Below are 14984 nucleotides of genomic sequence, written 5' to 3' on the forward strand. Positions count from 1 at the left end.
TATTATAGAAGGAGAGCATTCCTTCCCCCACCCCTGCCATTCACTTTTAACTTTTTACTGTTATTTACTTCAAAAGTTAGTAATGTGAAAAGAGCTTTATCTGGTATTTTTGGTGCAACTCATACAGAAAAAAAGTCACAGATATTTTAAAGGAAATTATCTTAAGTATTTCAGTCAACAAGAAGGTTAGAACTGGGTAAGGGTAAAGATGTAGATGTCTACTTATAATAATAGCCATTTAAATAGTAAAAGTAATTCCAATGTTAAAAATAGTAATCACAGTGTTAAAAACTATACTGTTTATTTAGCATCCTTTTTCAGAGACTCAGTACTTCTTTTTTTTTTTTAAAGATTCTACTTATTTATTCATGAGACACACACACACAGAGAACGAGAGAGAGAGAGGCAGAGATACAGACAGAGGGAGAAGCAGGCTCCATGCAGGGAGCCTGATGTGGGACTTGATCCAGGGTCTGCAGGATCATGGGCCAAAGGCAGGAGCTAAACCGCTGAGCCACTCAGAGATCCTGAGACTCAGTACTTCTAAAAAAGCTTTTTGTCCATGTGCACATGAGGAAACTCTGGAGCACTTGGTAAATTTCCATTTTACATCTGGGGTAAGGAAGTCCAAATAAGTGAATTTACTCAGCATCACAGAAATTAAAATGTGAACCTGAAACACTATACACACCAATTAATGACATCACTTTCATAATGCAGCTAAACCTCAATGAATGTGGTTAGTGTTAGGATTTCAGTACATTGTAATGGATATATAATTAGTGTCCAATGCTTTATTCATGAAAAAATAGTAGTGATTTTATTTTTTACAGGTGGGTTTGGAGAGAGGGGGAGAGAGAGAAAGAGAGAGAGAGAGAGAGAGAGAATCTTAAGCAGTCTTTTCGCCCAGTGTGGAGCCCAATGTGGGGTTCTGGACTTGGCGTCACAACCCTAGATCATGACCTGAACCAAAGGCAGATCCTTAACTGAGCTACCCCAGTACTCCAATAGTAGTGATTTTTTTTTTTTAAGGATTTTATTTATTTGAGAGAGAGATAACAGAAAGCTGAGCAGAGAGGAGAGGGAAAAGCAGGTTCCCAGCCAAGCAGGGAGCCTGACATGGGACTCAATACCAGGACTCCAGGATCATGACCTGAGCCGAAGGCAGATGCTTGACTGACTGAACCACCCAGGTATCCCTGATTTCTAGACCATAAACCATACTATATCTTTTTATTTCAAAGAGGCAATTATATAGTATTGGTAATTAAATAACTCTTATTTCAAAGTCACGGTTATTTTTCAACAAAATAAGTTTATTTATTTAGTTTTTCAACAAAATAAGTTTAGATTGATGTTCTAATTTTATAATTGCTAAATCTTGTGTCCTTGAACAAAATGAATCTTGTTTTGAGGGGGATGGGGGTGGACAAGATACCCTTAAGAGAAAAAGATAACAAAGGTAAGATCCTGAATGATCCGTGGCTTAAATCCTAAGCCTTCCCCCACCCAGCCCCTGTCAATTAATTAATTTATTTAAAAATATGCAGTGACTTGAGAGGATTCTTCTGGCCTAATGCTTGAAAAATTTTTTTTTCTTTAGCCTTCAATCCTAGTGCTTTGGTACCAAGAACCTGCTAAACCTCTATTTTCTTTTTTTTTTCTTTTTAATTTTTTTAATTGGAGTTCAATTTGCCAACATACTGTATAACACCCAGTCCTCATCCTGCCAGGTGCCCCCCTGAGTGCCCATCACCCAGTCATCCCAACCCCCTGCCCACTTCCCCTTCCACTACCCCTTTTTCATTTCCCAGAGTTAGGTGGTTCTCATGTATTGTCACCCTCACTGAGATTTTCACTCATTTTCTCTCCTTTCCCTTTATTCCTTTGCACTAATTTTTGTATCCCCCAAATGAATGAGACCATATAATGTTTGTCCTTCTCCGATTGACTTACTTCACTCAGCATAATACCCTCCAGTTCCATCCACGTTGAAGCAAATGGTGGGTATTTGTCGTTTCTAATGGCTGAGGAATATTCCATTGTATACATAGACCACATCTTCTTTATCCATTCATCTTTCCATCGACATCAAGGCTCCTTCCACAGTTTGGCTATTGTGGCCATTGCTGCTAGAAACATCGGGGTGCAGGTGTCCTGGTGTTTCACTGCATCTGTATCTTTGGGGTAAATCCCCAACAGTGCAATTGCTGGGTCATAGGGCAGGTCTATTTTTAACTCTTTGAGGAACCTCCACACAGTTTTCCAGAGTGGCTGCACCAGTTCACATTCCCCCCAACAGTGCAAGAAGGTTCCCTTTCTCCGCATCCTCTCCAACATTTGTTGTTTCCTGCCTTGTTAATTTTCCCCATTCTCACTGGTGTGAGGTTGGATCTCATTGTGGTTTTGATTTGTATTTCCCTGATGGCCAGTGATGCGGAGCATTTTCTCATGTGCTTGTTGGCCATGTCTATGTCTTCCTCTGTGAGATTTCTGTTCATGTCTTTTGCCCATTTCAGGATTGGATTGTTTGTTTCTTTGCTGTTGAGTTTAATAAGTTCTTTATAGATCTTGGATACTAGCCCTTTATTTGATAGGTCATTTGCAAATGGCTTCTCCCATTCTGTAGGTTGTCTTTTAGACCTCTATTTTCAAGACTTTTAAGAGTAGTTCGGTTGGTCATACAAGGTCCAGGGAGTTCCATCTTTACCAGGGCCACAAGGGGGGCATGGATGTCTGGGGATTGTTTATATTATTGTTTCTTCTGAATGCCATTTTCTTTTGCACAGGAACCCGTGTTCTGTAGGGCTACCAGCCCCTCTCCGGGTTCAAGCAGCCCATATTAGGTAACAGGTGTAAATTTCAGGTGCGTTGCTTAGCAACTGACCCAGCTGCCCACCGGCCCGCAGGTCAGGTCGGCTGCAGGTGCTGTGTACTTGGAAAGGGCTGGATAGGGAGGGAGGAAGCGCGAGGCCCTACCAGTCTACAGCTGTTCCTCTTTGCTGCTCATTAGGTCCATGGAGGGAAGCCCATCCCTGAGGCGCAAGACGGTGATGCGGGAGAAGGGCCGGCGCCAGGCCGTCCGGGGCCCGGCTTTCATGTTCAATGACCGGGGCACGAGCCTCACGGCCGAGGAGGAGCGCTTCCTTGACGCCGCAGAGTATGGGAACATCCCTGTGGTGCGCAAGATGCTGGAGGAGTCCAAGACGCTGAACGTCAACTGCGTGGACTACATGGGCCAGAACGCGCTGCAGCTGGCCGTGGGCAACGAGCACCTGGAGGTGACCGAGCTGCTGCTCAAGAAGGAGAACCTGGCGCGGATCGGCGACGCCCTGCTGCTGGCCATCAGCAAGGGCTACGTGCGCATCGTGGAAGCCATCCTCAACCACCCCGGCTTCGCGGCCAGCAAGCGCCTGACCCTGAGCCCCTGTGAGCAGGAGCTGCAGGACGACGACTTCTACGCCTACGACGAGGACGGCACGCGCTTCTCGCCCGACATCACTCCCATCATCCTGGCGGCGCACTGCCAGAAGTACGAGGTGGTGCACATGCTGCTGATGAAGGGCGCCCGCATCGAGCGGCCGCACGACTATTTCTGCAAGTGCGGAGACTGCATGGAGAAGCAGAGGCACGACTCTTTCAGCCACTCCCGCTCCAGGATCAATGCCTACAAGGGGCTGGCCAGCCCGGCCTACCTGTCCTTGTCCAGCGAGGACCCCGTGCTCACCGCCCTGGAGCTCAGCAACGAGCTGGCCAAGCTGGCCAACATAGAGAAGGAGTTCAAGGTAAGCTCCTCGCTCCACCCCGGCCACCCTTGCAAGCTCACCCACTTCCCGGCTGCCGCCTGGTGCCTTCCAAAGTTTGCTCTGGAATCTGTTTTGTCCAGTGGATTTAAAATCACGAGGCACTGGAAATGTTCGGAAATGATCTGATGGCTTCCCCTCTCAGCATGGTGGTGTGATAAATGCTCTTTGGGGTTGGGTATATACCGGATCAGAGAGCTATAGTTATGGTACTGTTCTATGTGGATGAGTAGTAAGTGAACGCAAGACTACCCCCCCTCCCCACCTTTTGTTTAAAGGAGGGATTTGGTATGAGTTTTTGCCTCCCAAATTCTTCTTCCTCTTCTGTAAGTAAGTAGTGGTATAGTGGCACACGACACAGACGTGGTATTTACTTTTGCATGCCCTGTTTATCAGCCCAAACAACTGTATATCCCTTTAGACAGAAAGTCAAGAAACTAATATGAAATATAATTAAAACCATTTTATTAATATGACAGAAATGCTTCTCCCTGAAATCCACAAATGTATATTCAGAGTGGTGAACCACAGACATTAGATCAACCCAGAAATACCAGGATAGCAAAGTGTTTTTGCTTTAGCGGAGTTTTAAAAAAATGAATGAACTCTTTTCTGAACATCATCTCTAGTCAGTTTATTCAATGCTACATCCTCTTGTGTGTTTTGGATGGTTCTATCTATTAAATCTGGGGCAAAAGGAGATTTCATGGTTCTGGTGAAAGCCAGACTGTTTTTCAGCAGGTTCTTGTCTCCTGTTGTCCACATAAGAAGATTATTGTAGACCTCAATTCCTTAAATTATTTTCTAGATGCCGAGTTAATCTGCTTTTTGGTGTTGTGATGTCAGATCACAGAAAGAGTGATTATTCTGTCTTTCAGATCTTATTACAGTTTTTCATACCTAACTGAGATTTGCGTAAATGCAACTAGCAATGCAATTCAGATTAAGGGGTTGCAAGAAAATGGTATGAAACCAGGAAATGAGTTAGTAAGCCATGGAAAGGGATGGAGGAACCTTAAATACACATTACTAAGTGAAAGAAGCCAATCTGAAAAGGCTGCATACTATATCATTCCAAATACATAACATTCTGGGAAAAGCAAAACTGTGGAGACAGTAACAAAATCAGTATTGCTAGGGGTGAGTGGGGAGGGAGGAATAAATCAGTGGAGCACAGAGGAATTTTAGGGCAGTAAGAATACTCTGTATGATACTATGCCATTATACATTTATCCAAACCTATAGGGTGTATAACACCAAGAGAGGACCCTAATGTGAACGATGGACTTTGGATGATTCAGTGAAGGTCCATCAATTGTAAGAAATGTACCACTGAGAGATGGTGGTGATGATGAAAGCTGAGCATGTGTTGGGGCAGCGCATATATGGAAACTCCTAATTTTATGTGAACCTAAACCTGTTTTTAAAAAATGATCTTTTAAAAAAATAGTAAAAAAGTAGGAAAGTTTAGCATATTTTTTGTTTCCCTTTCCATACATACCAGATCACCTGGATATTCGTCAACCCTCATCTTGTCCTAATAGAGATCTGGCCTTAGTATGATTCTTTCATTCCATTAAATTTTTTTCTGATACAAAAGCCGCACATATTTATTGTGAAAATGTGAAAAATAATAAAAAACAAACATTACCTTATATTTACTCTCTTTGAAGAGATTCATTATATGATATCTGAAAAGATGTATTTCCTTGGACTCAAAAGGAATTATTATATATTTTTAGACAGAACTCAGAGCAAATTGAAAACTTCAAATTCTGTTTAGAGAGAATAGAAAAGCATTGAGATCAAATAGTTCTAAATATCACTATTTTGGCATATTAATAAAAAATGTCATTCTAAATTTATTTGCCACTATTTCAAATGTCATTCAAACCTTGTTTCTTTGCATTTTGCTTGATATATATTAAAAATCTGTACAAGAGATTCTACAAAAGGGAATATTATCTAACATTGTGCTTTAATCATTTACAAAAGATGGTGATGTTTGCAATTCTGCCCATAGAAGTCAGCAAAGCAATTGTTTAAGAATTTGTTATTCGTAGTTTACCCCTGAAGCTGGCTAAATCTGTATTGATAATACTTAGGATCTCCTTTACCCTGACTTGAAGAGTCACCTCCGATAATCTTTCAAATGTGGGAAAATACTACAAGAGGCAAAAGAGAAGAAAAGATAACTGAGTTTAAGGGGGAGTCCATAAAGCTACCAAGTAGCTTTTTTTTTTTTCAAATCCTTCAATTCTAAGGATATGCAAAAATCATCTAAATCTCACAGTTCCTTTTTCTGAACTATGTAGAAGACTCTTGTGTAGCATAACCTTCTCTGAGCCAATTGAATACAGATGGTTCTTCAGAAGTTACAGTCTCTAAGGACAAGTCTCTCTCCCCTGACTAAATGTTTCTTTTCTTTCCTGTTCTTGCCTGTCCTTATTATTCCTTTCATATCTGCCTTCCTTTCATCTCTTTGCCCTCTTGTCCCACACTCCTGTCCATCTGTCAAGGCTTTAGACAGACGGAGAAAATAATGCTTTCATGACATGGACCCAGAGACTCTGAGCTTGGAAAGGGCAGTGGAAGTGAAGCTCATTTCTGAGGCAAGCAGATAACCTAATTTGCCCTATTCCACGTGTTCACTGTATTCTTTCCATAGAGACTGTGAGCTCAAAATACTAGCCTGGAAATGAAAACATAATGTGTTCCCTAGTGAAAAAGAGGTGATTTTTCCCCCTTTTTAGACACCTGTACCTATTTTATCTTATCAGTGGCCTGTAGGATCTTAGGCTCACCCCCCTCAAATAGCTATCATTTGGGTGTATCTGAGAAGGTTCTCAGGCAGCATGCAGTTTTCAAAGTTCCTTGAAGAATACAAGAGGCATGGTGCCGAAAACATATGAAGGTCATTACCCCAAGAAGTTGAACATTCTAGGATATAGATTTAGATAAATTAATGGAGGAGAGCTTGGTGACAGGTTATTAAAGAAATAGTTTGGATGTGCAAATGATGTCTGAAGCTATTCTGAGAGACAAAATATTGGACAGGATGGACTCTAGGTCTAATCCTCCAAATGTCAGTGGCAAGAAAGCAAGTCATTTATTAAGCTGCAAGAATGCAAAGTGAAATTTCTTAATTCTCAGTCAATGATGCACTTTTTTTTTTTTGAAAAAAAGAGGGAAACATTCGCCCTCCCTATGTCTCAGTAGTCTTCTCTTTAAATTAGAAGAGCAATTTTAACTTACACTAGGGCTGTCAGAAAGAGGTAAAGATATATAATCCAAAAGCAAGACGGTGTTTTATAAAGCTAGAAGATACTCTAGGAGTCATCTGGCTGTACAGACCTCTTATTTTAAAAATGAGAAAACAAAACCTATTAGCCAAGGACTCATCTGCTAAGCCTAGATTTACGTGTCTTGGATCCCAGGCCCAGATATTCTAATGAGCCATACCTGATATCATTGAGGTATATCTGTAGTACTTGTTGTGTACTGTGAGCATATAATCCTCCTAGCAGTAATATTAGGTAGGCTTATTCTCATCAAGAGGCTAAGTAAATTCTATAGGATCATATGGTAAGTAGGTGGTAGAAGCAGTGTTTGAACCCAGGAAGTCTGGCTTCAGATTTATGCTTTTAACCACTATACTATCCTGCCCCTTTTGTTATCAGGGAAAGGATCTGCTTAGAGTTGAATTTCAATTTTTCTCATGAAGATAAAAGGGATTCGAATGATAATCAAACCAATAACATTAAAATAAGTGTGCTACAACCTGTAGACAGGTTGTGACAAGGACCCCGTGTCATTGTTCTTTCCCTGGCTTGAGAGGTCTTCAGGGTTTTGAGTTCCTGCTCTATAAAGAAGGTAGCAGGTCCTTCTGGTAACTTTGTGGAGAGCCATGGTATTGGAAGAATGGCACGATGAAGTTGATTAAGCAAAACTAAGAGAAAATTACGAGAAAATGCAGACCAGACAAATGGCCTAGGTTATGAAGTAACATAAGGCAAGGCTTTATGAGAGAACTGATATGGTTGTTTCATGGTGCAATGCAGACTTTTGCAGCCAAGAAAAGGCTGTCTTTAGCTGGTGCTCTCCCCTCTTTCCCTGGGAGTACCACATATATTGGTAAAGTGGCATCCCATGACCACAATAAAAGAAATTGCCATTATCTCCACCTCTGATTATTTTCTGCACTGGGGCAACAGTCTTATTTCAGCAAGAAATATTTACAGTGTTACAAAGACAAAGTGTTATTTTTGTAACTTGTATGACTACCAGTTTTTGTTTCTTGATTGATGTTTCTGAGGGTGTGAACAAACCACACAGCTTTCTTTAAGATGAGACAATTTACTGATTGATTTCTTGAATCATAGAGTTATTTGGGTGTTACTGCAGAGGTCGCTACTACTCAAGCATTGAAATAGTCTCTCTTTTTTCTGATCAATGGAGAAATGCTCATCCTATGTTGCACCAAATCTTATAGAACAGTCTGAACTGAGGAATAGCATGAGGAAATCTCATCTTAAAAAAATTGTATTAAAAGGAGAGCTTTATATGGAAACAGGCATGAATTTAATTCTTCTGGATGCTATAATAAAATATTTCATTAGTCTTTCAGGAGTGGAAGGCAGATGGATATTTAACTGACACTCTGCATAGAAGCCAGAGACTGAACATTTTATTAATTTTATCAGTTGCATAGTACCAAACTTGAAACCAAAGATTGAAGTTTTTATTCATTTTATCTATTCTCTTATGAGGGGAAAAGGATTAACTGTAACTGTTCCTTATCTGAATTTCTGATGTCTGAAATGGAAACTATTCTAGTCCGTGTAGCCTTTAAATAGTTTTTCTTTATTTTAGTCTGTGACGTGATTTTTTTTCCCCATCAAATCAATTCTTTATTTAAGGGAAAACATTCAAATTCTTCATGTCTTTTTTTTTTTTTTTTTTTTTAAGTAGGATTTTTGAAGGCCTAGAAATTCTTCTGTGTTAAGTAGTACTTACCTCAGGACATATTGAAATACTTACCTCAGGACATTCTATTTTCCCCAAGTGTGCCAAATTAGAATATCATCTGGTTAATTTTCTTAATGGGCTAAAATTTTAGTGAAAGCCATAGAAATGGAACTGGGGTTTCTGAAAGTAAGAGAGTTTCCCAAGGGATGGTTATTGATACCTTGACTGGAACCAAAGCTAGAAATAGAACTCCATTGAGAAGGTAATAGGGAGTGCTGCCAAGTGACTTCCTTAAACCAGTCCATGGCACTATATAAATATGCTAATGAAATTAAAGATTCACAGATTATTTTTAGCAAGGTGTTAGTTCCAGTGGCCTGGAAATTTTCTCTCAGGTATTGATATTCTGCAACCCATGAGAATTCAATTACATATAATCAGACATTTTTCTCCTTCCAGCTCTGCGGGACATGATAACATGCCCTTCAGACAAACAAGGAAAAATACCTCCTCTCTGTGGGTACCCGTCCATCTCTTTACATTCACTATAAACCAATCATTCTCAAACATAAAGGTGTATCAAAAACACATGGAAAGTGTGTATACACAGACTGCCGAGCCCTATCTTTAGTTTCTAAATAAGAACCACTGAGATGGGGTCTGAGAATGTACATTTCTAATACATGTCTAGGTACTGTTGATGCTGCTGGTTTGGGGACTACATTTTTTTAAAAAGATTTTATTTATTTATTCATAAGAGAGACACACAGAGAGAGAGAGAGGCAGAGACACAGGCAGAGGGAAAAGCAGGCTCCATGCAGGGAGCCCGACGTGGTGGTTTGGGGACTACATTTTGAGAAGCTATGTCCCCAACAGGGCAAGGGACAGTATAAACCAAATAAATTATTTTCATGTATAGTCAATCTTCTATGTCAGATTGTCACTTTAGAAAAAATTACCATTTCAACAAATTTTCACTGCCGGAAAGGTTTTGTTTTGGCCTTAAGGAAACTATTGTTTATATAAGAGAGAGACAGCTCTTTTTGATCCTTTGGTCTGTCAGCATTAGCATTTAGCCAATAGCTCTTAATACAAACCAGTGACAAATGTGCATACCATTTTCAGAGCTGTCTCATACAGGTGGGCAGATTGCAAAAGATACTGGCTAAGGGTGAGTGGGGCCAAACCCTGCTTGTATCTAACTCCGCAAGCCTTGCATCCAACAGTAAGCTTCCTAACCCAGAATTTTTGTGATTCGCAAAAAGCCTAAATACTTTCCATTGAATTAAAGCAAATTCCTTGAATTAAACTTTAAACCTCTTGTTCTTAGAATGACTATCGGAAGCTCTCCATGCAATGCAAAGACTTTGTAGTGGGTGTGTTGGATCTTTGCCGAGATTCAGAAGAAGTAGAAGCTATTCTGAATGGAGATTTGGAATCCGCAGACCCTCTAGAGGTACACAGGCATAAAGCTTCACTGAGTCGTGTCAAACTCGCTATTAAGTATGAAGTAAAAAAGGTGAGTGACCTGTTTTTATCCAGCAGCATAGTGGAATAAACGTGTAATATCAACTTTGCCATAATTCCAGGAAATTTTTTTAAATAATATAGATGTTATTGATAAGTTTTTTTTTCTCCGTGAAAGAAATTAAGTGAAATATGGTAAAGTTGTGAGTCAAATATCTACCTTCTGTGACCCCCTCCACTTTTTGTCTGTTGTGAGACCTTGGATAAGTCATAAAACTTCTCTAAACTTCTCTAAACTTCAGTTTCCTCACATAAAAGGAGGAAACTCTTATATCTATGTGCGATCTCAGTGGATTAAGATATGCAAAAGAATTTTGAACTGCTTATTACAATGAAATTAAAAATAATAAAATGTTATTTTTATATATTTTTGTAAGTCACTATTATAACTGTCTCATTAATCCTTGTAACAACTCTATGTTATTATCTGTTTCACCTATAAAATAGGTTAAATAGACGATGACATTTCTATTTTACAGGGAAACTGCGGTTTGCCAAGCTTAAATAATATGTCTGAGGTAACAGAGCTGTGAATACCAGAAATAAAATTTATGATTACTTTTTACTCCGTTTATTGCAGATAAACTATTAAGTGTATGTATTTGCTGCTTGTATGGGGCTTTTAAATAATTCATGAAAACTGTAGTTATGTTTTACTATAATAAAAATCTCAGTTATTTATAATCTAGCAGCTTTTATACATTAGATAACTGATCGGTGTTTTTTTGTTTTTTGTTTTTGTTTTGTTTTGTTTTGTTTTTGTACTCTAAGAGAAACTGATAAATCACTAGGAAGTAAACTGTTATCAGGAACAGATCTAGTTTCATGAACTGGTTAATCTCCATATAGCTGAGTTTCCTCTCCTCCCTGCATAGTGCTTAAGAGGGCAGCCCTGAGCCAGTCTGCAAGGGTTCAAGTTCTGAGTTAATCATATATTCCCTGTGTGACCACAGGCAAGTCACCCAACCAGGTCACGCCTCCGTCTGCTTAGGTAGTAAAGTAGTGACCACAAAGGCCACTGCTTTTTCAGTTGTTTGAAGGTTATAAGAGCTAATGCATGCAAAGTAATTAACACAGCTATAGTACATGGTGATTGTTCAACGTGGATGAGCTGATAACATTTCTACATTATGAAAATTCATTTTCGGAATGACTCTTAAACAAGTTCAGCTTTTAGTCATCAAACACAGGTTTCATGTTCACTGTGCTGGCTCCAAGCCCCAGTGATAGACTCTAGACAATTTAAGCAGAAAGGAATTTAGTAAGGGATATGAGGAGACATACAAAATCATTAGGAGAGATAGAAGGATAGAAGAACAAGCATATCTAAGTTGTGCCTCCAGAAAACTTGCTCAGAGCCAGGCCCAGAATGGAAGCCTGCACATATCCTTCTGAACCATGAAACTGAGGCAAGTGTGGGCATCCTCGCAGCAAGTGAGCCTGAGAAAAACTTCCTCTCTTTCCTTTTCTCTCCTTGAATGCATGTGTGTATGCGCACGCACACACACATACACAAATTCTACCACAATGTAGAGAACTTCCACATACAGTGTTCATGGGGTTTTAGCCAACTATTATTCACAGATCTCCCCTCAACTTAATAAGACAGGGAAATGTGAAGATTCTTAGTAACTACTGATGTAAAATAACTTTTCAAGGAATTATCAGTTAAAAGCAAATTGGCTCAACTGCCTTCCTCTCAGAGCATTCTTTTTTTAATTTAAATTTTTATTTTTAATTCCAGTTAGTTAGCATATAGTGCAATATTAGTTCAGGTGTACAATTTAGTGATTCACCACTTCCATACAACACCCAGTGCTCATCACAGCAAGTACACTCCTTAATCATCCATCACCTGTTTAATCCATTCCCACCCCCCTCAATTTACCCATCTCCCCTCTGGTCACCATCAGTGTGTTCTCTCTAATAAAGAGTGTTTCTTGGTTAGCCTCCCTCTCTCTTTCTTTTTCCCTGTGCTTGATTGTTTCTTAAATTCCACATATGAGTGAAATCCTATGGTATTTGTCTTTCTCTAGAGCATTCTTGCTAGCTGAGTTTTTGCTATATTGAAGGAAAGATAATTTTGAATAAGATTCATATTAAACCATTTTTAGAAAGCTGTCTGGACATTTATTCACAGATCTTGTAATACACATGTCTTTTCTTTGGCACCTGAGAGGAGAGAATTGATTTCAGTTGTCACTGGTACTTTATCATTACTTTGAAAGTGTCATATTAGCAGAGACAGCTCATCCATAGTTGTGCTTCTGTTAACCAAAGTGTCTTGAGACAGTGAATGTCTTCCTGGCATGTTAATTTTAAATAAATTGATGTATAGTTTACAATGTGTGAGGCGTCATTAATAATAAATTTGCTATCAGTCAACAAACTATCAGGAAACAACAAAAAAAAATATATGAAACTGAAAGGAGATTTAGGGCTTTGCAAGTATTTCTGGGTTTGTTTGTTTAATGCTGTAAAAGGATATTAGTTAAAGTAGTTGCTTTGGAAGCTTCACTCAGTTAATGTATATAAAAACTTTCTTCTTAGGATGCCCAAAAAAAGCCCCAAAGACTTCCTTCGTTCTTCACTCAACACTTACATGTCTCCATCTAGCAAGGAGGAAAAATGCCCCATCCCTTCTTGTACTTCCTTTCCCTTCATCTCATTTCTAGTCCTGAAGTGAAATCGCTTCTTGGGTTACAGTGACGTGTGAACCCTACCCACTGTGGCACTGAGGTAGTCTAAGGCCTACATGCAAGGCATTGGGATTTCAAAATATATGTTATGGAATTTTTCCTCCTGATAATAAACATATTTATTCAAATCAACTCATAATTCCACCAAGGAAACCAGCTTTATGTAAGAGTAAGTCATTTCCCACAGAAGACTCAAAGTTTCTTCTGCTATGTGCCCGAGATATACCTTCAGCTGTGGTTCTGAGACTACGGCCTTATAGTACCCATAGCTCAGGTCTTCCCTTGGAATCAACCATGAGTTCTAACCAGGCCTTACAGAGCTCAGTGGCAGTTAGTGAAGAAAATGAAAATCTAAAAGACCTGAATAGGAGAGATCTGAACATGATTTTCTTTTTCTTTCTTTCTTTCTTTTTTTTAGACAGAGGAATGAGAGAGTGCTGGTATATACACATGGGGGAGGGTCAGAGAGTGAGGAAGAGGGAGGGAGAAAGAATCCTAAGCAAGCTCCACGCTCAACATGGAGCCCGATGTGGGGCTCCATCTCACAACCTTGAGATCATGACCTGAGCTAAAATCAAGAGTCAGAGCCTAACTGACCCACCCAGGCACCGTGATTTGAATACAAATTTAATGTTTATATGAGAAAGGACTTTCTAATATAAAAGTAGTCAAAGTAATAACAAAGTAAAAATGTAAATAATCTGACCACATGCAACTTAAAACCTCTGTACACAGATCATAAAAAAGTGAAGGGCAAAGTGAGAAAGATATAATTTCTCAATTCTAACACACCAAGGATTGATATTCTTAATATCCAAGGAGTTCAAAGAAAATTTTTAAAAGATATATATATATATATTTTTTTGACACAGAGAGAGAGAGAGAGAGAGCATGTGCAAAAGTGCTAGAGCAGGCACATGCAGAGGGAGCAGCAGGCAGAGGGAGAAGGAGAAGCAGGCTCCCTACTCAGGCTCATCTCAGGACCCTGGGATCATGACCTGAGCCAAAGGCAGACACTTAACTGACTGGGCCACCCAGGCATCCTCAAATTTTAAGAAAAATTTCTAGAATCCTGTAGAAAAATAAGCCAAAGGCTTGAATAGGCAACTCACAGAAAATTCAGGTGGCTAACAAACATATTTAAAATTTTCAAACCCTTTAGTACTAAAATAAATGCATCCTAGTATGCAAATACCATTTCCTGTCTCTCAAATTTTTAAAGAACAAAAAATATTCTCAATGCTGTTGATGAAATGAGCAATCTTATGCTATTGGTAAGGAACAAACAGTAATGTGTTCTCTATCAGGGAGTGGATGTTTCAGATTATCCCAGAATCATTTCTGAGGAGTCTCTAAGATAAATAATAAAACTGGAAGGATAGTAAATTTTATTACTGTTTGTAGAATTACCCATGTTACTCTACAGAAGAAAATGGAATAGGGTGAAAGATGAAATTTGATTTTTTGAGTGCAAAATATTAACTGTTAGGCAAAAACATCAATTATTTTCCACTTAGAATAATACTTCTCCCCCAAAGCTCTGAGTTTTAATTCTATCTGTTCCTCTGTCTTCTCTGTGACTTGAGGATGAACATTAATCCCTTCTCCCCCAGAGAAATAATGAGAGCTTTACCTGCTTCTAGTAAGCTGTGTCTATTCTACGAAAGTCCTTGACAAAGATAAAAGATACTAAGAAGTTGATAGACTATCGAATGTGGAAAACTGGGCTGTTAACTTGTTAAAATATAACAAGTGAAATGCAAATCTCACAATTTGGACTAATATTTAACATTTTAAGTGTTTACACTGTATTGTACAAATCATAGTGGGTTGAAGATCATTATATAATGCATATGGAAAGCACTGATTTCCATCAAAAGTACACCTTCAAATTTGAAGATTACCTAGAGGAGGAGGAGCGAGAAGAGGGAGCCATACTGGAACATTAATATTTCTGTCCTCAAGAGTTTAAAACCTAAGAAAGAAA

At 39.1% G+C, this 14984-nt stretch overlaps 1 protein-coding gene across 7 annotated transcripts in view; it reads left to right on the plus strand.

Moving 5' to 3' along the window:
* The window catches only part of TRPC3 (transient receptor potential cation channel subfamily C member 3), a 70653-nt gene that overhangs the window by 14835 nt on the left and 40834 nt on the right, over positions 1 to 14984 (plus strand). For all 7 annotated transcript variants that reach the window (XM_025420505.3, XM_025420506.3, XM_025420507.3 and 4 more), the window contains exons 2-3: positions 3014 to 3785; positions 10102 to 10290. In XM_025420505.3, the coding sequence (XP_025276290.3) occupies positions 3014 to 3785; positions 10102 to 10290 (961 nt within the window). The remainder of the gene's footprint in view (positions 1 to 3013; positions 3786 to 10101; positions 10291 to 14984) is intronic.

This window comes from Canis lupus, chromosome 19, assembly GCF_003254725.2.
Source record: "Canis lupus dingo isolate Sandy chromosome 19, ASM325472v2, whole genome shotgun sequence".
NCBI lineage: Eukaryota > Metazoa > Chordata > Mammalia > Carnivora > Canidae > Canis > Canis lupus.